The 23,995-nt window shown below is 38.2% G+C and overlaps 1 protein-coding gene across 6 annotated transcripts in view; it reads right to left on the bottom strand.

Moving 5' to 3' along the window:
- The window catches only part of LOC135089177 (protein C12orf4 homolog), a 116,456-nt gene that overhangs the window by 58,018 nt on the left and 34,443 nt on the right, over positions 1 to 23,995 (bottom strand). For 5 of the 6 annotated variants that reach the window (XR_010261407.1, XR_010261408.1, XR_010261405.1 and 2 more), the window contains 3 exons: positions 14,418 to 14,549; positions 4,199 to 4,374; positions 3,700 to 3,921 (listed from right to left, as the gene is read on the bottom strand). Coding sequence is in view for 1 of the 6 variants with exons in the window: in XM_063984489.1 (XP_063840559.1) it covers positions 3,700 to 3,921; positions 4,199 to 4,374; positions 14,418 to 14,549 (530 nt within the window). In the remaining 5 variants the exon portion in view is untranslated. The remainder of the gene's footprint in view (positions 1 to 3,699; positions 3,922 to 4,198; positions 4,375 to 14,417; positions 14,550 to 23,995) is intronic. The other variant, XR_010261409.1, reaches the window with a different exon arrangement.

Genomic DNA, 23,995 nt, shown 5'->3' with positions numbered 1-23,995 from the left:
CACTTTTTTGTGTCTTTTAAAGATGATTCAAGTGCTGTCTTATACGCCAAAATATATGGTACTTCATGTTTTCTTTTACTGTACTTTTTTTTCTATGATTTACATTATTTTCATTTAATTATATGTTTATTAAACAACCTACCCATAAAAGTGAAAAAAAAATAAATAAAAAAATAAGGGGATTTTGGAACCTTGAACAGATTAATTCTTTTTACGTTAATTTGAATGGGATAAATTGCTTCCTAAATCGAACATTCCAATTCAAACAGCCCCAAAGAGCCAATTAAGTTTGAATCATGAGGTACCACTGTATATGACTTTCCTCCCAGGACACCCTTTGTGTGTGTGTGTGTGTGTGTGTGTGTGTGTGTGTGTGTGTGTGTGTGTGTGTGTCTATATATATATATATATATATATATATATATATATATATATATATATATATATATATATATATATATATATATATATATATACAGGGTGTCCTGCAAGTTAAGGTATATACTTCAGGATTTGATAGTTCAAGTAATTCTAAGTCAAAAATACTCTATACACATATGTTGTGTTTTGCTTTATTTTGTGAGAAAGTAATGTGTAAGTTGTGTGTTGTGGGAACCACTCACCTGGGTAGGCCTTTGCCTCCCTCCTTCCCTCCTCAGCGCACTACATGCTACGTACTCAAGTGGCGATGCGCAACATTAAGTGATCCTTTTTTTGTGTACAATCTACACAGTCAAAGCCTTACATGAAAGGGTTAGCAAATGACAAATTAAATTTTTGTATGTGTCAGTGAAGGAAATGTACAGGTAATAGCAATGCAGTGGTTGTTAAGTGCTACTTTTTAAACATACATGGCAACTCACCAGCTTCACAACAACTGCCCAGTGTTCAAGTCACTCCTGTACATGTTCCTTTAGATTATATGTTATTCTTTTTAAGTGATGTCAAATTGTGCTATGTTTCATGAATTTAACCTCTTTATGTATTTGTGTTTGTATTCTGGTACTGGTGGTTGGCTTCATTTTGTCATCTGGACAATACTGTCTTGAGCTTCTCCAGTACATTCAGCTGCTAAAGTACAAGGGAAACATCTTCTCTCACAGAGATGCTAGTACACTCTGTAAAACACTCTACTATCTTGGTGTCTTCTGTTTGAGTAACAGCATCTGTATTCTGCTGCTGCAGCCAGGGCATTCCCATCACAAAATGAATATCATGTCATGAATATCATCATTTAAGTGTCATATTCAAATACTCACTGTTACTGAATGTAAAAGGCATCTTCACCATACCAAAAAGATGTACTGGCAGTCAGCTGACTGACGAGGCCTGTCACTTAGGTGTCAAGATGTCAACTGAGTGCTAAGGGAGTGACAGATGTAGTGAGTTGCCAAGTATATTTAAAAAGTAGCACTTGACAACCACTGCATTGCTGTGTTGCCTGTACATTTTCTTGACTGACACATACAAAAATTCAATTTGTTATTTGCTAACTGTTTAATGTACAGCTTTGACTGCGTAGATTGTACACAAAATGAATATCACTTAATGCCACACGGCACCACTGAAGCATGTAGCCAGCCAAGGAGGGAGGGTAGGAGGTGGAGGCCTACCCAGATGAGTGGTTCCTGCAACACACAACTTACATGTTACTTTTGTCACATGTACTTTTGTGACGTGTTACATGTCACAAAATAAAGCAAAACACAGCATATGTGTATAGAGTATTTTTAACCTGGAATTACTTGGACTGTCATATTTCAAAGTATGTACCTTAACTCACAGGACACCATATATATATATATATATATATATATATATATATATATATATATATATATATATATATATATATATACTTTTTTTTTTTTATGCAGGAAGAATACTGGCCAAGGGCAACAAAAATTCAATAAAGAAAATGCCCATTGAAATGCCAGTCCCATAAAAGGGTCAAAGCTGCAGTCAAAAATTGATTAATAAGTGCCTTGAAACCTCCCTCTTGAAGGAATTCAAGTCATAGGAAGGTGGAAATACAGAAGCAGGCAGAGAGTTCCATAGTTTACCAGAGAAAGGGATGAATGATTGAGAATACTGGTTAACTCTTGCATTAGAGATGTGGACAGAATAGGGGTGAGAGAAAGAAGAAAGTCTTGTGCAGCGAGGCCACGAAAGGAGGGGAGGCATGCAGTTAGCAAGATCAGAAGAGCAGTTAGCATGAAAATAACAGTAGAAGACAGCTAGAGATGCAACATTGCGGCGGTGAGAGAGAGGCTGAAGACGGTCAGTTAGAGGAGAGGAGTTGATGAGACGAAAAGCTTTTGATTCCACCCTGTCTAGAAAAGTAGTATGAGTGGAACCCCCCCAGATATGTGAAGCATACTCCATACATGGACGGATAAGGCCCTTGTATAGAGTTAACAGCTGAGGGGGTGAGAAAAACTGGCGGAGATGTCTCAGAACGCCTAACTTCATAGAAGCCGTTTTAGCTAGAGATGAGATGTGAAGTTTCCTGTTCAGATTATAAATAAAGGAGAGACCGAGGATGTTCAGTGTAGAAGAGGGGGACAGTTGAGTGTCATTGAAGAAGAGGGAATGATTGTCTGGAAGGTTGTATCGAGTTGATAGATGGAGGAATTGAGTTTTTGAAGCATTGAACAATACCAAATTTGCTCTACCCCAATAAGAAATTTTTGAAAGATTAGAAGTCAAGCGTTCTGTGGCTTCCCTGCATGAAATGTTTACCTCCTGAAGGGTTGGACGTCTATGAAAAGACGTGGAAAAGTGCAGAGTGGTATCATCAGCGTAGGAGTGGATAGGACAAGAAGTTTGGTTTAGAAGATCATTAATGAATAATAAGAACAGAGTGGGTGACAGGACAGAACCCTGAGGAACACCACTGTTAATAGATTTAGGAGAAGAACAGTGACCATCTACCACAGCAGCAATAGAACAGTCAAAAAGGAAATTTGAGATGAAGTTACAGAGAGAAGGATAGAAGTAGTAAGGAGGGTAGTTTGGAAATCAAAGCTTTGTGCCAGACTCTATCAAAAGCTTTTGATATGTCCAAGGCAACAGCAAAAGTTTCACCAAAATCTCTAAAAGAGGATGACCAAGACTCAGTAAAGAAAGCCAGAAGATCACCAGTAGAGTGGCCTTGACGGAACCCATACTGGCGATCAGATAGGAGATTGTGAAGTGATAGATGTTTAAGAATCTTCCTGTTGAGGATAGATTCAAAAACTTTAGATAGGCAAGAAATTAAAGCAATAGGACGGTCGTTTGAGGGATTAGAACGGTCACCCTTTTTAGGAACAGGTTGAATGTAGGCAAACTTCCAGCAAGAAGGTAGATGTTGACAGACGGAGCTGAAAGAGTTTGACTAGGCAAGGTGCAAGCATGGAGGCACAGTTTCGGAGAACAATAGGAGGGACCCCATCAGGTCCATAACCCTTCCGAGGTTTTAGGCCAGCGAGGGCCTAAGCCTATATATATGTGTGTGTGTGTGTGTGTGTGTGTGTGTGTGTGTGTGTGTGTGTGTGTATAGTCAATCTAACATGAATTTTTGTAATGCAACTTTTCACATTCAGAACACTTGTCTACACACTTCAGGTGAAATACTGGACAAAAACTATTCATATCAATTTAATCCCAGTCCTGTATCATAAATTCCTATGCATCATGTTATAACATACCACTTACTTTGGGGTAACTGGAGTGGTGACCTCTCTTCCAGCAAAAGACTCTTCCACAAAAGTCTTAAACTCACGCTTTTGGTTTTCCCTTAAGACTGAAATGGTGGAGTCCCATTGAACCTCAAGCAGTTGGGAATCTTCTAGATGTCGTGCTGCCAAGTTATTGACATCATCATCTGTGAGATGCACCCCAACCTTGCTCACTGTGCTGCTCATCTCCTGGGTCTGTCTGATAGTAATGGCTAAAAGTGTACATTCTTGGAGGTTCTATCTTCGTAATTTTGTTTTCACACAATTCATATCTAATCCAATAATAGTTAAAATAATGCCACATGAAGAGGAACTTACAGTCATATCAAACAATAAACATCAGGAATGACAGTGGAACAATATCCTCATAAAAATTAACTTGAATCTTAGACCCATCAGTCATGAGCCAGGGATGCTGATCCCTGCACCACATATCAAAAAATTTTGTTGAGGCTATGAAACTATTGCTTATTTACCTTTCACTAATCTCCCGCAAAGCATGTTCCCGTTGGGCTACAAGGGAACTCATGGTACTAGCAAAGGAGTGCTCCAGACCCAGCAGAGGGACCACTGTTGGAGAGTGAACTAAAGAATGGTACATGGTTGCTAGCAGTTCATTCTCACACCCTTCAGCTTCCTGCTTCTTGCTTAACTGTGAAGGTGAGACAACATAACATACAATGCATTTACTTCTTCCTTATAAACTTAATCAGAATATAGAATACTGGCAATTCAATAATATTTATTAACTCCCAGTCTTTTACCTGAGACAGACCAGACAGAAAAATGATGGACTTACAAAATGATACACAAGCAAACACAGAAACATATTCACATAATTTACATAACTGTGGGAAACAAAAGTAAGTATGTGTAATCCATCATAAATCCTATTTCACCATTAATCCAGAGAATATTCATAAGCATATTTTAAAATTTCTTATGTTGGCACTACCATTTCCTGGACTTACTACGACTGTTTTGGTGCATCAGTTATTATTGGCACAAAATTGTAACTATGGTACTCCCAAAAAAGTATGTGGAATACATCATTAACTGTGTTTGGGCTGGGTGTTATTTGAATTCTCATGTAAACCAACTGACTGTCTGCTCATTCTTAAGTACTTGACAGATCTGTCCAATATGATATCACTAACATTCTTGACCCTTTCCTAACATCTAATAATTTTGCTTATTCTTTAACTCTGTCCTCTACATTGGAATCCTTTGATAACCTATATCTGTATCTGGTTCTATTGTTCCAATACCTCTTCAGGATCCTACAAAGCAAAGGATGCTCTGCTTCAGAAGATTCCCCTATTAGCTGAGGCAAAATGCTTCAGGCTAATTTCACCCTATCTATTCCCAACATCTCCAGAGCTACCTGAAGAGAGGATATGCAACAAAGAATTAAAAGTAGGGTAAATGCCCCATAGACATTATCACAAATTATTGTGTGTGCGTGTATAACATGGTGTATGGCAAAAACAGCTTATATATACTTATATATACTATTATGTAGAGCACCTTAGTGGCAAGAAGGAAGAAAGGAATAAAAAAGAAAGAAGAGAGAGAAATAGAAAGAAAGAGACGCGAGGAAGTGTGGGACGCATCCACTGGCCTCCTGGCTTCCCATTCCTCTCCCCTCTCCCTCCACTCCTCTATCACACAATCAAACCCAGTATGTCTCTCTTTGTGACATCACTTGAGGCAGTGGTAGTGGCCCAATCTTCATGAGAGAAAGATGTACTTGGAGAGTTGGCAGTGTGAGGCTGTAGTCGGGGGCATATATATAAGGTAGTATTCAGGGGGATATTAGCTGTACACTAGCAAGTTTGACTATTGTGTCAACCCCTACAGGTGGCTTCAGTTGTGCTGCTCTTGGTGTCTAAGGCAGGTAAACTCTGGAACTCCCTGCCTGCTTCTGCATTTCCACCATTCTATGACTTGAATTCCTTCAAGAGGGAGGTTTCAAGACACTTGTCCTTCAATTTTTGACTACTACTTTAGACCCTATTCAGGGACTAGCATCTCAGTGGGCTTTTTTTTTTTTTTACTGGATTTTTGTTGCCCTTGGCTGGTGTTCCTCTTAAAAAAAAAAAGTGTATTTGCCCTTGGGGCCCCACTTGTTGAGTGTGCTTGTGTTGGCATCATTTTGGAGCAGGCACCATCCTCTCCCTTTGTCAGAGTATTGTGTCTTGCAAAGTTTCTCTGTCTTTCTTGTTTTTAAATGCAACTGGCCCCCATATTAAGTGTTCCTGTTTGTTTTTGTGGCCAGAGGATATCTTTTCATAAGTTCTTTGTGTCTGACTTTCTTCCCTTTCTCCAGCCTCACCACTGTTAGGGTTACAGAAACTGTCTTTTGAGATGTTGAAGATTGATTGAACTCAAAGCAGGGTGCCATAATATCTTATTGAGGAATAGGTGGATACTGTTATGGGCAGTTTGCTCATAAGGTATACTTTTGTGTGTCTTTCCCAAGGACGTGTACTTGTGAGTCCTTTCTCAGCAAGTGTGAGAAGTTTTGTGTTGTATTTTTCCTGTGAGTGAGACTGGGTGGCAGCCTAGAGGCTATAATTACTTATGACCAGCAAATTGCCTGGATTCATGTAGTTATTGGCTCTGCAATTGGCTATAGGAGTGGTAACCTAAGGAAAGCTGATCTGAGGTAGTGGCAGCTGTGATATATTGCCAAGTCTGTTCTCCAGCTAACCAAAAACTCCTTCATTAACAGAAAATGTCAAAACCTTTCAAGATCTAACTCCCCTCATGACTTCTGGCATCTAGCCAAAAATATCTCCAATAACTTTGCTTCTTTTTCTTTCCCTCCTTTATTTCAACCAGATGGCACCACTGCTATCACATCTATTTCTAAAGCTGAACTCTTCGCTCAGACCTTTGCTAAAAACTCTACCTTGGACGATTCTGGGCTTGTACCTCCCTCTCCTCCACCCTCTGACTATTTCATGCTATCTATTAAAATTCTTCATAATGATGTTTTCCATGCCCTTGCTGGCCTAAACCCTTGGAAGGCTTATGGACTTGATGGGGTCCCTCCTATTGTTCTCTGAAACTGTGCCTCTGTGCTTGCATTTTGCCTAGTCAAACTCTTTCAGCTCTGTCTGTCAACATCTACCTTTCCTTCCTGCTGGAAGTTTGCCTACATTCAGCCTGTTCCTAAAAAAGGGTGACCGTTCTAATCCCTCAAACTACTATCCTATTGCTTTAATTTCCTGCCTATCTAAAGTTTTTGAATCTATCCTCAACAGGAAGATTCTTAAACATCTATCACTTCACAACCTCCTATCTGATCGCCAGTATGGGTTCCGTCAAGGCCACTCTACTGGTGATCTTCTGGCTTTCCTTACTGAGTCTTGGTCATCCTCTTTTAGAGATTTTGGTGAAACTTTTGCTGTTGCCTTGGACATATCAAAAGCTTTTGATAGAGTCTGGCACAAAGCTTTGATTTCCAAACTACCCTCCTACGGCTTCTATCCTTCTCTCTGTAACTTCATCTCGTTTCCTTTCTGACTGTTCTATTGCTGCTGTGGTAGATGGTCACTGTTCTTCTCCTAAATCTATTAACAGTGGTGTTCCTCAGGGTTCTGTCCTGTCACCTACTCTGTTCTTATTATTCATTAATGATCTTCTAAACCAAACTTCTTGTCCTATCCACTCCTACGCTGATGATACCACTCTGCACTTTTCCACGTCTTTTCATAGATGTCCAACCCTTCAGGAAGTAAACATTTCATGCAGGGAAGCCACAGAACGCTTGACTTCTGATCTTTCTAAAAATTTCTGATTGGGACAGCAAACTTGGTACTGTTCAATGCCTCAAAAACTCAATTGCTCCATCTATCAACTCGACACAACCTTCCAGACAACTATCCCCTTTTCTTCAATGACACTCAACTGTCCCCCTCTTCTACACTGAACATCCTCATCTGTCCTTTATTTATAATCTGAACTGGAAACTTCACATCTCATCTCTAGCTAAAACAGCTTCTATGAAGTTAGGCGTTCTGAGACGTCTCGGCCAGTTTTATTAACCCCCCCCCAGTTGCTAACTCTGTACAAGGGCCTTATCCGTCCATGTATGGAGTATGCTTCACATGTCTGGGGGGTTCCACTCATACTGCTCTTCTAGACAGGGTAGAATCAAAAGCTTTTCGTCTCATCAACTCCTCTCCTCTAACTGACTATCTTCAGCTTCTCTCTCATCGCCACAGTGTTGCATCTCTAGCTGTCTTCTACCATTATTTTCATGCTAACTGCTCTCCTGATCTTGCTATCTGCATGCCTCCCGTCCTCCCATGGCCTCGCTGCACAACACTTTCTTCTTTCTCTCACCCCTATTCTGTCTACCTCTCTAATGCAAGAGTTAACCAGTATTCTCAATCATTCATTCCTTTCTCTGGTAAACTCTGGAACTCCCTTCCTGCCTCTGTATTTCCACCTTCTTATGACTTGAATTCCTTCAAGAGGGAGGTTTCAAGACACTTATCCTTCAATTTTTGACTACCGCTTTGGACCCTTTTATGGGACTGGCATTTCAGTGGGCATTTTTTTTATTGGATTTTTGTTGCCCTTGGTCAGTGTCCCTCCTACAAAAAAAAAAAAGAAGAAAAAAAAAAAAAAAAAAAAAAAAAATATATATATATATATATATATATATATATATATATATATATTTTTTTTTTTTTATGTAGGAAGGGCACTGGCCAAGGGCAACAAAAATCTAATAAAAAAATGCCCACTGAATTGAATATATATATATATATATATATATATATATATATATATATATATATATATATATATATATATATATATATATATATATATATATATATATATATATATATATACACACACACACACACACACACACACACAGTGGAACCTCGGTTACCAAACATCTCCCTTTACAAACAACTCAGTTTTCGAACAAAAAAATTAACTCCTAATTACTTCAGTTGCTGTACCTTAATTTAGTTTTGAGCATACTTGATTTCAAATACTACAAGACACAGCAAAAGCTGCCATTTGTTACTAATTTACAGTTTCTATAAATATTTCCTTTGTTTTTTATATACTTGGAGGTGAGCCACAAAAGATCTCTGAAATATGTTAAATGTGATCCCACTGAAGAAGCTGAAAAACCTCGATGTAAACAAAACAAGGTTCAGGGCTCAGATGTAATCCCGAACCTTCTGTGGCTCTCTTTATGACCCACAACACCATCACTACTGCACAACTGCATTTTCCCAGTAGCTTTTCCTAGCAGGAAGATGTCTAAGAGTTATGATCACCTTCATTTTGGTGGTGAGTGGGTTGCTCCTGTTTCACTCTGTAAGGCTTTCCTTACTTGATCAGTGAAAGAGAGAATGCCTACATGGTCTAAACAATATCTTCTGATGAGTTCTGTGTCAATAAATTCAGTCAATACATCCTTTCTGGAAAATAAAAAAAAATTCTAAGCTGAAGATGTTATGGAGCGGCCATCTTAGCAGTGGGAGCATCGATCATTACTCACAAACATACGGTGGATTGGTGTCTGAGAATGGATTAATCTATTTTACATTGATTCCTATACAGAAATTGGTCTTGGTTTTCGAATGTTTTGGATTATTAACTGAATTCAGGAACGAATCAAGTTCGAAAACCGAGGTTCCAGTGTGTGTGTGTGTGTGTGTGTGTGTGTGTGTGTATATATATATATATATATATATATATATATATATATATATATATATATATATATATATATATATATATATATATATATATATATATATATATATATATATATATATATATATATATATATATATATATATACACAAACAGTGGAACCTCAGTTCTCAAACTTGACTCATTCCTGAATGTACATTTCCAATGGAGAAAATTCAACGACAGTCGTGACTTTCCTAAAAACTTACCGTATTTGATGGCTCATAAGACGCACCCAGTTTTGGTAGACATTGAAAAAAAATAATAATAAAAAAATAAATAAATAAGTGGATTTAAGCTCTGAATATGAAGTGAAGGATTTCACCTGATATCTGTAGACTCTCACATGCATTTAGATCATTATTAGATCCCAATATTTTGCATTTACAAACTTTAATATTTGCTAGTAGCCTATGTACCAATCCTGTTGTGAGATGTAATCATGTACTTGGCATATGGCGTCAGCAGTGACTATGAGAGACTACAGGGATAATAAAGTTTGTTCATAAAAATGTTGAAAGATGGGTGCAATTTTAATTGTATGATAGTGTGTCTTACTTTAAGGAGTAACGGCATCACACTAAACAACGCAGTGAAGCTTTTCGTTTCACCAGGTTCGGCGTGTAACCGACCGCATGTTTGTTTTGGTACATGCAATGCATGATGCATGGTCACTTAGGCAAATTCTTCCTGACTGGTGTCATTCTGTGTGAATTACCGGTAAGTATGACCTATTATATGTTATTACCTTGAAATAAAGAGTTGTTTTGTAGTGTAGTACCAATCATCTTTACATTGGCGAAGATATCTGGGGTTTGATTTTAGAGCTTCTGTTGCCATAGACTTACCACGAACCACTGCCTCAATGCTGAACCTTGGCCTCATTGGATGCAGGCTCATTTCCTGAGTTTTTTTTTTTTTTTTTTTTGAGAAAAGGTACGTCTTATGAGCCATCAAATACGGTATATGATTTAGCATTTCACACACACTTATTTTGAGGAACTGTATGTCTCTGGCAGTCAAAAATCATAATAAGGTATGCATGGAGAACCCTTGGTAGAGGAAGAATTAATTTATAAAGTGGTCACTAACCGTGAAGGACGCCCATCTCTGCTCTGCTGTGTGGGCGGTGAGATACACTGTTATCAGGCAGGCATCGATGTTGACAGCCAGCAACTGGCTGCTTCATGATGTCAAAATTTAACTCCAGAATGATACTGAATTACTCTTAAAAATGAAACAGCAGCAAAACAGCCTTCATAGCATATGTAACATACATTTGACATCTTAACTTTGAGTGATATAATTATCAGTAGATTCCTTAATGTGCTCTTTGTTTATTTTTCCCCTTGTAGCCATAGATAACTAGTTATAAAGGCAATGCTAGTGATAATAATGTTATAAAGAGTTAAATATGTTGTTCTGATAGCTGCAAAAAATGATAATGGAAGAAAATATTGTAGCGTTGATTCTTATAAATGTTATCACTCATTTTGGACTTCTCTCTCTCTCTCTCTCTCTCTCTTTATATATATATATATATATATATATATATATATATATATATATATATATATATATATATATATATATATATATATATATATATATATATATATATATTTTTTTTTTTTTTTTATGTAAGAAGGACACTGGCCAAGGGCAACAAAAATCAATAAAAAAAAATGCCCACTGAAATGCCAGTCCCATAAAAGGGTCAAGGCAGTGGTCAAAAATTGGTGGATAAGTGTCTTGAAACCTCCCTCTTGAAGGAATTCAAGTCATAGGAAGGTGGAAATACAGAAGCAGGCAGGGAGTTCCAGAGTTTACCAGAGAAAGGGATGAATGATTGAGAATACTGGTTAACTCTTGCGTTAGAGAGGTGGACAGAATAGGGGTGAGAGAAAGAAGAAAGTCTTGTGCAGCGAGGCCATGGAAGGAGGGGAGGCATGCAGTTAGCAAGATCAGAAGAGCGGTTAGCATGAAAATAGCGGTAGAAGACAGCTAGATATGCAACATTGCGGCGGTGAGAGAGAGGCTGAAGACAGTCAGTTAGAGGAGAGGAGTTGATGAGACTAAAAGCTTTTGATTCCACCCTGTCTAGAAGAGCAGTATGAGTGGAACCCCCCCAGACATGTGAAGCATACTCCATACATGGACGGATAAGGCCCTTGTACAGAGTTAGCAGCTGGGGGGTGAGAAAAACTGGCGGAGACGTCTCAGAACACCTAACTTCATAGAAGCTGTTTTAGCTAGAGATGAGATGTGAAGTTTCCAGTTCAGGTTATAAGTAAAGGACAGACCGAGGATGTTCAGTGTAGAAGAGGGGGACAGTTGAGTGTCAATGAAGAAGAGGGGATATATATATATATATATATATATATATATATATATATATATATATATATATATATATATATATATATATATATATATATATATATATATATATATATATATATATATATATATATATATATATATATATATATATATATATATATATATATATATATATATATATACACACACACACACGTGTGTGTGTGTGTGTGTGTGTGCAGTAAAGGTCCTCTTGATAGCTTCTTTTGCAGAGAAACTCCAGTTTCCTTCAATTTTACTTATTTATTTATTATTTATTTATTTATTTTATTTATTTATTTATTTTGGTCATTTGCTACGTTTCACCTTTTCCTGCAGGCATCCTCAGGCTAAAAAAAACAACAGAACACTAAGTAAAAATTGTATAAAATTCACATGCAATGGCAATACAGGCAAGTTAAAACACCAAAGCTACCAAGATTACACACTGAATCAACAAGAAGTATCCACACACACCTTGCCTGTATGGCAACGTGAAAGGGACTGAAATAGCTGAGTTCCTATTGCTGTGATAACGGTATCGGAAAGGAGCTCCGAAACATTAACTTACAATATGTAGTTGATTCGATGTTAAGTTATTATTTAATTCTAGATTTATATGCTTAATATATATACTCTAATAATTTTGTGTCCATATTGGACTCTGTCTTGTGTCATTTTCGGAATACTGCACAAGACAGTATCCAATATGGACACAGAATGATGTATTGCCATTGCATGTGAATTTTATAAAATTTTTTATTTGTGTTCTATTGTTTTTTAGCCTGAGCATGCCTACAGAAAGAGGCGAAACGTAGCAAGTGAAAAAAAGAATAAAGTTGAAGAAGACTTTGGAGTTTCCCTGTAAAACAAGCTTTATATATATATATATATATATATATATATATATATATATATATATATATATATATATATATATATATATATATATATATATATATATATATATATATATATATATATATATATATATATATATATATATATATATATATATATATACTGTAGAGAGAGAGAAAGAGAGAGAGAGAGAATGTTACTCAGCGTCGCTCTGTACCAAATGACTCATGCACCAAGAAGGCAGCCAGAAAAAAAGTCTCACACAAGCCACATTATTTCAGCGAGCTTTAACACACTAGAAAATTTTGCTGTGAAAGTAAATTTCTTCTATTCATGTTCTACCTCAAGGAATAATGTCATCATATTCCTTAAGGTAAGACATGAATTGAACAAATTTATTTTCACACTTATTTATTTTAGAATTGTACTGATTATCTCAAATAAAAATATGTAGAGAATAAGGTAAATCTATTTTCACACACCCTTATGTTCTGAAAATGCATTAAAATATTACAACTAGAATTACATGTAGAATGATGATAAAAAAAAAAAAAAATGTGATGTACAAACTTTATTAATCCTCTGGGCTCTGAGAATATCACTGCCTACGCCATATTTGTTTACATCTCTCAGCAGGATTGGCCTAAGAACCAGTGTTACTAGGTCCTAGAAAATATTAAAGTTTTTAAATGTAAAATACTGTGGTCTAACAAGGATGTGAATACGTATGAGAGATCTTCAAATGTGAGATGAAACCCTTCAGTTCATATTCAGAGCTTAAACCCGTTTATCTCCCCTCCCCCATTGCCAACCATCTTATAAGCCCATGCGTCTTATAAGCCGTCAAATATGGTATTGCTTAAACAAAGCAAGTATTATTCTCTTTGTCACTGGTCTAATGAGGCAAGCCTTACAGAGTGACAAAGAGAAGAGGAACCCACTAACCATCATAATGAAGGTGATCATAACACTTAGACATCTTGTAACTGGGAAAAGTTACTGGAAAAATGCAGTTGTGCATTAGTGATGTGGTTGGGGGTCATCGAGAGAGCCACGGGTGGCTTGGGATTACTCCTGAGCGCCGAAAACTGTTTGTTTACATAAAAGCTTTTCAATAGGATCACATTTACCTTATTTCAAAGATTGAATTATTGTCTTACACTCTGTATATCTCTTACAAATATATAAAAATAAATTATTTAGAGAAACTATAAATTAGTAATAAATGGCAGAAAAAATCGAGTAACTTTGTTCTAGAACCAAATTATGGTACCGCAACCGAAGCAATAATGACTTCAAAATTTTGTTTGAAAAATTTTTTGTTTGAGGAGACACTCGATAACCGAGGTTCCATTGTATATATATATATATATATATATATATATATATATATATATATATATATATATATATATATATATATATATATATATATATATATATATTACGACCACAATTCCCAGCCCATTCACAAAGCTGCCGCACCTGGGTTAGCTTCCCATTAGTCACCTCCTACGTGACTGGGTGCAAGGCTTAATGTGGGTTACAAGGTCCACTTTTGACTCGTGCACCCTTCTTAATATTGGTCATAATGCCAGGTAACACTAATTGAGGTCACCAATCTGTTTTACCCACCTACAGACAAGGGAAATATTCTAATGACAGGTAACTCCCACAGATGTGAAAGGATCGATAAGCACGTCTAGGGAGAAATAAATATAATAAGCAATAACATACATATGGTTGAGGTATATAACCAAGTTGGACAACCACCCTCATAATGTATCCTTCCACCGAACAACAGCATGTTATAGTCTCAGGCCAAGCAGCGCCACTCACCGCCTCCAGGATGGCAAGCCCTGTCAGGACCTGAGGACAGAGCAAAAGTCCCATCACAGCCAACTACTTAATTCCTAATCACCATTAGCCAACAGTAGCATTTAACCTCTTCAATACAATGATGCCTACATATGTATCATGAAACACCTGTGGAATATACGACGATGCCTACATAGGCATCATGGTTGGATTTTATTTTTGTTGTTGAGCAAGCCCATATCCTGTCTTGACTTGTCTTGACAGATTCCATATTATGTTCTTGAAGTTCTATTGCTACTCCCACTCTCCATGTTTCTACCAGTCACATAAATGAGCTACCCCATGCCCCACCCTCAATCCAGAATGAGGAAGTCTCATTGGCAGAGCCTTATATCATAGTTTCTCCCCCTATGGTCCTTCCCTTATCTTCCATATCCTCCTATCCTTCTCCTCATCCTATATCCCTTTCCACCAAGGAGGGGAGACTGTTTGGGGGAGAGTACAGTTACCCCCCTTTCCTTGTTCATTCCTTGTCCTTTTATCCTCCTCTCCCTCCCTCCTCCCTACATTCTCTCTCTCTCTCTCTCTCTCTCTCTCTCTCTCTCTCTCTCTCTCTCTCTCTCTCTCTCTCTCTCTCTCTCTCTCTACCCAGGAGCCAGGAAGGCGAGACAGTGTGCAAGGAACAGTTCTCCCCTCCTCCCTGGTTCATTCCCTTTCCTCTTACCCTCCTATCTCTCTCTGTGTGTGTGTGTGTGTGTGTGTGTGCTGATGCAGCTGGGAAGGTTGTCTTATGACAATTACTGATGAATAAAGGTAGCAGATGCATGTCTATTACTTCTTATATATATATATATATATATATATATATATATATATATATATATATATATATATATATATATATATATATATATAAAGAGAGAGAGAGAGAGAGAGAGAGAGAGAGAGAGAGAGAGAATGTCTCACGTGCATAAACACAGCAGCCCACTAATCTCTCTTCTAATAATTTTGCCTTCTCTTCTCTCCCCATTTATTCCTCCTTCACCCGTCACCACGTCTTCTGTAATTTACTACCCTCCAACCACCCCAAATCATAAATTTATGTGTGTGTGTGTGTGTGTGTGTGTGTGTGTGTGTGTGTGTCATACACCCAGAAAAAACAACAACTCCTGCCTCATATTTCTATGATAACTGAAGAGTTGACTCAGAGAGAGAGAGAGAGAGAGAGAGAGAGAGAGAGAGAGAGAGAGAGAGAGAGAGAGAGAGAGAGAGAGAGAGAGAGAGAGAGAGAGAGAGAGAGAGAGAGAGAGAGAGAGAGAGAGAGAGAGAGAGAATTATAGTTTTGGAAATTTGATGTTACCACTCGTGGGCCTGCACTATATATGAGCAACGTGCGTTTTTTAAGCATCTGGAGAGAAGTGGTTAACACAAATCAGTCTCACTAACAAGAGACACAGCTACAAATGAGTGCCCACGAACACACAGGATGGTCATTCACCACTCACTGTACAAGAACTTGGCCTACACACACACATGCAGCCGAGGAGTCACTTCCCTGGGTATGGAGTGTATCATACACAACTACACTCACTGGCAGGCTACTAAGGAGACTCCTATACTATGTAAGTAGGCTGGGGCATACGGCCAGTAATGACTCATTCGTCCCCTTAAAGCAACTGACCCGACTAACTCCTATTCCACCTCGGTCTCCATCAGATATTAGTGCCCATCTCAATACGTCTACTCCGTCTAAGCGCTGGATAATGACTGACCATGGGAAAGCGTGCCACTCTCCCATTCAGCTGCTAGGGAGAGGGAGTGCACAGGAGAGGGAGAACAGGGTGGCGACACACACACACACACACACACACACTTGCGCACCGCACTCTCTGCTCCCTGCACCGTCCTACATGAACAAGGCACTTCACTTCTGAAAATTCCAATGATCAAACTAGGGAGGCTTGATGAACACTGACCACCTCACTGTTAAGAGCAACTCTTCCACCAAATACTGGGTGAAACCCAGGCTGAATGGACAAGGGGAAGTAAGGAAATTTACGTGGGGAACATGAGTGACTGCATGAACTATACTAGAAGTTTGAATACCTTTTGTGGGCCACCTCTCTATCATGTATAGCATGAGAACAAGCTGTGCTGAACCAAGGTTTGGAAGGTTTATGTCAAGAAAAAGAGTGAGGAATGTATGCCTCCATGCCAGACACTATCACCTCTGTTATATACTCAGCACACAAAGACGGGTCTCTGACATGGAAGCAGTAGTCATTCCAAGGAAAATCAGCAAAATACCTCCTCAGGTCCCCCCAACTAGCAGAGGCAAAATGCCAGAGGCACCTTCACTTAGGGGGATCCTGAGGAGGGATTGGAGCAATAGGACAAGATACAGATATGAGATTGTGATTGGAGGAGTCCAATGGAGAAGAAAGGGTGACAGCATAGGCAGAAGGATTAGAGGTTAGGAAAAGGTCAAGAATGTTGGGCACATCTCCAAGACGGTCAGGAATACGAGTAGGGTGTTGCACCAATTGCTCTAGGTCGTGGAGGATAGCAAAGTTGAAGGCTAGTTCACCAGGATGGTCTGTGAAGGGAGAGGAAAGCCAAAGCTGGTGGTGAACATTGAAGTCTCCAAGAATGGAGATCTCTGGATGAAAGGTAAAGAAGGGATGTGTTGGATTACAAAGTAGTGAGAGGGATGTTTGAAGAATCAAGCCACTATACTGTTGTGGTTAAGATAAAAAAAATAAGAGATACATGGGAGTATGGTAGGAATGGTGACTAAAGTAAATACAATTATGGCTAATGAAAGGATGGATGGGAAAACTAGAGGAATACAAGAAGCTATGTGAAAGATTTGGATAAACTAGGATGAAAATTAGGAAGGGATTATGTGTAAAGGAAAGGAGATGATTAATGTATTCACAGAGAAAGTAATTACAGTAGCAACAGAAGTAGTAAGTTATAGCAGAAATGGTAGGCTATTGCAGGGAAGTACATGGTGGGCAGCTGAAATTGTAGCTGCTGTAAAAGAGAAGACTGAGAGACTGTTGCAAAAGAAAATGTGCCAAAAGATGTAAAAATGAGAATGAAAATTAAATGAGAGTATAGGTCTTAAAAATGGAAAGTGAAAGAACTAATAAGAGAAAATAAAAAGAAAGTATATGAAGAATTTAGTAGGAAGGTAAGCAAAAACTTCATTGATGTTTTGAAGGTGAGTTAAGAGAGAGAGAGAGAGAGAGAGAGAGAGAGAGAGAGAGAGAGAGAGAGAGAGAGAGAGAGAGAGAGAGAGAGAGAGAGAGAGAGAGAGAGAGAGAGAGAGAGAGAGAGAGAGAGAGAGAGAGAGATTGGAGGGAGGAAAGTAGCATTGGAATACAAGAATGAAGAGAGGGAATGAAGTTCTTGAACATGGGAAAGGAGACAGAGTGTGTGGAAAATACATCTTGACAGCTTTATGAATGAGGAGACATAAGGGAAGGCAATGTTATTAAGTATAGGTATGGCAAAAGATAGAAAGTGAGTGTTTAAAAATAGAAGAATTAGTAGGCATGAGACAGAGAAAGCAATAGCTAAGCTAAAGTGTCACAAAGTATGGACACTGATGAAATTACTGTTGAAATGTTAGAAGTATGAAGATGAAGTGGTAGTAAATTGAACCTTTCTAATATGTGAACTGGTATGGAGGGAAAAAGCACCACCAAATAAGTAAAAGATGATAGTTATTGCACCTCTATACAAAGGTATTGGTTGTAAGTATGAGTGTAATAATTATAGGAAAATACATGTGTACTTCTCTATGGGAGAATCTCAACTGAGAGACTGATGAAAGTAACTGAAGTGAAGGTCAGCAAGGAACAAGGATTCAAGAATGGAAATGGTTGTGTAAACCAGATTTTTGCAATCAAAATTATAACAGAGGAGTACTTAGGAAAGGATGTAAAGCTGTAGGCAGCATTTAATAGACATAGAAAAACATATGATATGATGGATAAGGAAGCCCTTTACGCTGCGTTTACACTGAGCGAGTCGCGTCGAGTCGAGTCACGTCAAGTCAAGATGATTCATGACGCATCATGAATCGCCACCCCAGCTATAACATTGATTTGTATGGGTTTCTGAACGAAACCGTTTACACCGGATGCTTCGAGTCACGTCACGTCCTCTCGCGTCGCGTCACGTCGAGTCACATATAGGGCTGGGCCTATTTTTGACGTCAGTCACAGCGAGTCTGCCGTGGTGTCTGCAAGTATGCTGGTAGAAGACCTAATCAACTTAGTTCGAGAGCGCCCTGCAAGGCCAGTGCAGATGAGATAGATTTGCTTTTCTTAGACGAAATAAAACAACTGAGAGGAAAAGCGTCGTCACAAAATGATAATGACGGAGATCGCCAGTTTTTGTTAAGCCTGCTGCCTATGATGAAACAACTGTCGCCAATTGACAACATGGACATAAGAATTGAAATATATGAAGCCTTTCGTAGGAAGATGTTCAAGCCCGCACCCTCTGTCCAGTATGGGTACTGGACTGAACATAATCAATCACATACACCAACACCGTCACCAGGTACATCCCATGCAAGTGACAACTACGTAGAGAATAATGAACAGTTTTTTAACCTCTGAGAAGTAATTTAGATGATCATGTTTCACTCACCATCAGGAATGCATTACTGCCATCAGCTCACTAATTTACTATTGCCGTACATGTAATGATTTTTGTAATGTTCAATAAAAATACCTCTTACCTTAAAAAAATGGCCATTCTTTCTTCCGTTCCTATTGCACGCCTGTAGTTAGTGTTGATTTTCCTAATGGAAGGTCCAACCAACTCCACCAGCTTCTTGAAGTTTTCATTTGTCATCCTAAAAAAGTTGTAGAATTTTTCTGGATGGTTTACCAGGTCTGGGAATAAATGACTGAAGCTACCGAAATCTGGCCTCCTGGTGTTCAGATGATGCATCCAGATTCGAGTTTTATTTTTACGTCTGCGACGACGAAGCCAGAGCAATGCAGTTACTACAGCAAGAGAATATGCGTCCATTCTCCCTGAAATCAAATGGGTCACTGTGTAGTGACTTGACTCGGGTTGACGCATTCGGTGTAAACGGAGATACGTCGAAATGAATTGCTTCAAATGACTTGATGCGACTCGACTCGACGCGACTCGCTCGGTGTAAACGCAGCGTTAGGATGTTCTTGAGATTTATGGTACAGGAGTGCAGTGTTTATAGAGATGAAAGTGCATGTATGAGGGTAAAAGATGAGTTTGGAGAGTCTCACTACAGAAAGATAAGTGAAACAGGGATGTGTAATGTTTCCATGGCTGTGGAAAGTGGTGAAGGAAATATGGGCTGGGAATCGAATACTTTATTTCTGACTAGTTTGCCCATGGGGCTTCCTCAGTGGAATATGGCTCACAGGCCAAGTTGTCCTAATTATAGAGATATTGGAGTAGTAGTCTACTGTCTTGAGGAGTGCTGATTGGTCCCAGGTCATGTCTTTCGTCTTCTGTTAGGCCTGTGCATCGCCTTCCTGAGTCATGCGTCATGGTTCATGACTGGTGCATGCCACTCCCTGCCGTGGCGACCTGTGTTGCCTTATCAGCCCACACAATGTGTGTGTGCCTTATCAGCCCACACTCTTTTATTGATATTGTTTTATGCATATTTGCCTGTAATGATTTTCTGTGCTGTTTACTGATACTTCTTTTTAGCACCTTCACTTTCCCAACTTTGGCAAGTGGCCTTCTTCATCTATATGATTTCCTAATGCACTACTTTCCCAGTGGTGCTGAACATCTGCTTTGTGCTCAAACAGCTGTGTTACCAAACCTCTGCCTGTCTCATCCACCACATGGAATTTCATACACTACACTTTTCTCCTCCTTGACAGTGTGCATCTTTTTCCCTAATATGTCACCTATCTTTGTTCCTGTGGTGATCAGTATGTGCTGCATTCCTAGAGGAGTTGGAACACATACGGAGCACCTTCGCTAGGCTTAACTACTCAGTGGGTTTGCTCCACATCCTCAAGAGGAAAGCTCAGGAAATTGTCATGAGTAAGAGGGCAAATGCAGACATGAAATACTCAATTGTCCCTCACTCACACTTAACGCACGCACTCAGCATGACACTAAATGACACGAATGTGCAAATAGTGACTGCCGCAGTAACAAAGATAGGCAACATAATAAGGAAAAAGGTGCACACCATTAAGGAGGAGAAAAGCGTAGGTAGTTTACGAAATTCCATGTCATGGGTGTGATAGAAAATATTAGTGAGACAAGCAAAGGTTTGGCATGAGCACAAAGCAGATGTGCAGCACCACAGGGAAAGTACTGCATTAGGAAACCATACAGATGAAGAAGGCCACTTGCCAAAGTGTGGAAGTGGTGCTAAAAACTGGAATCAGTAAACAGCACAGAAAAGCATTAGTCATTATGCATAACAACTAAAAAAAAAAAAAAACAATAAAAGAGTGGGTGACATTGTGTGGGGTGACAGCAACACAGGTTACCACGGCAGGGAGTGGTATGTACCAATCACGTAGCAAGACACATGACCAATGAAGGCAACACACAGGCCAATGAGAAGATGGAAGACATGCCCCTGGACCAATCATCACTCCTCATGAGAGTAGATTATTAATCCAGTATCCCCATAATTAGGATGGCTTGGCCTGCGAGCCATATTCCTCTGAAGAAGCCCCATATGTGAAACTAGTCAGGAATAAAGTATTCGATTCCCAGCCTGTGTTTCCATGTTAGAGAAGAAGGCCACTTAGAAGAAAGATGAAGTAAAGGGGTATATATGTGAAACAGGTGGTATTAGAAGCATAGCACTTGGACAGGAAAAGAGAAAATGTTTGGATAGGGAGAAGTAAAGGCTCTTTTGTCATGGCCACCCCTTGGAGGACACTCCCAGAGTATCAAAGTAGTAGATAGATAGTCAGTTACATCTTATTTTTAAAGGAAAGGATTTCTTAAAATGTGATGGTCCACCCTGTAAATTTGTTCCTGGACATCCCAGAAAGGCAACAACAGTAACAGACAAGCTTATGAAAAGACAAGTGTTGAAAATTCCATGTATCCCAGCAATATCACTCAAGCAAACCTATTTTGACATTCCTGACTTGTTGCTGAATGCACCATTCAACATTGCTAGAACACAGAACTGAAATTGCATCTTTGTTCTTCAGCTATCAAAGCTTGTACAATGTGTATCATCCATCTCACTTTTGCCAAGAAATGCAAAAATTTAACTGTTGAATACCAAAGAAAGATCTTATAGAGCATGTGTGTACAATGTTTGCACAGAGGCAACATATATAAGTTGAGAAATCCCTCACACATAAATCCCCTCAACTTTCAGCATATGTAACATCGTCAAACAACCATCTGCAGTCACAATCTGTGCCTGCTTCAGTGGAGAGAATGAACATGGAGGATTGCATGTGCTTTCCAAGAACATCACAATGAATAAACTGCTACAGTGATGTTTTATAAGATCACACGAGTTTTTATAATAACCATGATTGCAACTTCTTTCATGCAAGATAGTACATTATGCCACAAAGCAAAGATCATGAAATGGTTGTCAGAAAAGCAGATGAACATCCTTGAGTGGCCTGGGAATTCTCCGGAACTGAATCCTATCAAGGACCTGTGGTCTTAAAGAAAAAAAACATCTCTTCAATACCCCACCTTATTGAAGCTATCAAAGATGTCTAGCTCCATGAAATTGATCTGTACTGCCACAAAAAATTCTGCTGACTCCATATCTTTGCTTTGATATATCCAAGCTATTTTGAGGGCACATGATGGATGCATAAAGTATTAATATATGAAGAAAATTTAAATGTTTTCTTGTTTTTGTCCAATTCTGCATATTTAAAGCAGGTACAGTGCAAAGAGGCATTCATTATTACTATTATTATTACCATTATTATTATTATTATTACTATTATTATTATAATTATTATTGTTATTATTATAACCATTATTATTAGCATTACTTCACTTTATCATTTCAGTATCTATTATATCATTAGGATAATCATGCATGCAAATGCATTTGTTAAGTGTTTTTAAGCCTGAGTGCATATTCATATATTTTTAGCACAGCATGTTCATGAAAAATTCTTAGGTATTACTAGTAAATTTTATAACTGTTAAAGTACTAAAAATCTTAATTTACTCAAATTTCATCAATGAAATGGAATCAAATACTAACTTTGTCAGCACAATGGGCTTACCTTATCATTTTTTTTACTAAACATTTGTATGCATATTTCACCATTTTACAGTACATAATTGAGGTGTCTAGAACAGAAGAGCCATTCCTGCCAATTTGGTGGCATGAGAAAGGTGCAACCCTCTTCTATGAGAAGGCATAGGTTGTAAAGCAACCATCTAAACTGTTTACCAATGGTCAAAAATTGCTTTCTTTTTATGTTCTGTCTCTGAGCATAGGAGAAGCATCCCTGCCTCACTGGCTGGCCAATCAGTATGGCCTGTGCTGCAACTCCCAGCCAATCAGCACAAGCAAGAGAGTGTTGGCACTCTAGTGTCAACATGTGGCTTTCCCTTTAATCACTGGGATATAATTATGTGCTTATTATGGAGATTTTGCAGGAAATACACTGCCAAGATAAGTGATAGCAGCAGTGAAAGCAAGGCCAAACAGCTACTGTTAATACATTCATATACTATTTTTTAATATGTTTTTTAATACTTCATACTATTTAAGTGTACACATAAAGTGTGTGTTTTATAGTGTTAAAATTTTCAGGATTACAATAATGTTAGGACTTTGTAATTTTTTACATGTATTCTGATCTTCCTGATGTTTCTTTTGATATAAGATATGCATAAATATTCATATTACACGTAAAGATGTCATTAAATAAAAACTTTAAAAGCCAATAACTCAAAACTATGATTTGGTGGGGTTGCCCCTTCTATTCTAGAAGCCTCCATTATCCTAAACCTAATTTTTATATTCTGTTGGGGTTATTACGATCTAAATCTAAATCACCTGGACATGATGAATTTTAACTAGAAATAGTGAAAACCAGCTTTAAATCAGGAAGATTTTTTAGTTATACACTCATAAATTTCTTATTGTACTGACCTGAATATATAGTTGTACAATGTTGGAATGCAATTTCAATCACAGGGATGTCTGACATCATGCATTTTTTCATAAAACAGCAAGTGTTCCCTGTCTCTATAATAGTTTAGCTGCTAGTACATATACTAGATTATGCTCACTTAATAGCTTCAGTACATTCATAGCTACATGTTATGAGCTTACTCTTCAAGAGAAGCTCCAGACTATTTAGTCCAACAATTACCTATGTCATTCTATGGGAGAAGTGCACTATTTGAAGAAAAATATTTTGGCAAAAATACTGTAAAATCTCTCTCATTCCTTGCATGTTGCATTGGAAGGACAACAAAATGGATGTTCCTAAGCACTCAATGAC

The sequence above is a fragment of the Scylla paramamosain genome, chromosome 32, assembly GCF_035594125.1.
Source record: "Scylla paramamosain isolate STU-SP2022 chromosome 32, ASM3559412v1, whole genome shotgun sequence".
Taxonomy (NCBI): Eukaryota; Metazoa; Arthropoda; class Malacostraca; order Decapoda; family Portunidae; genus Scylla; species Scylla paramamosain.
The sequence above is the reverse complement of the archived record's forward strand: the minus strand, read 5'-3'. Positions and strand labels throughout refer to the sequence as shown.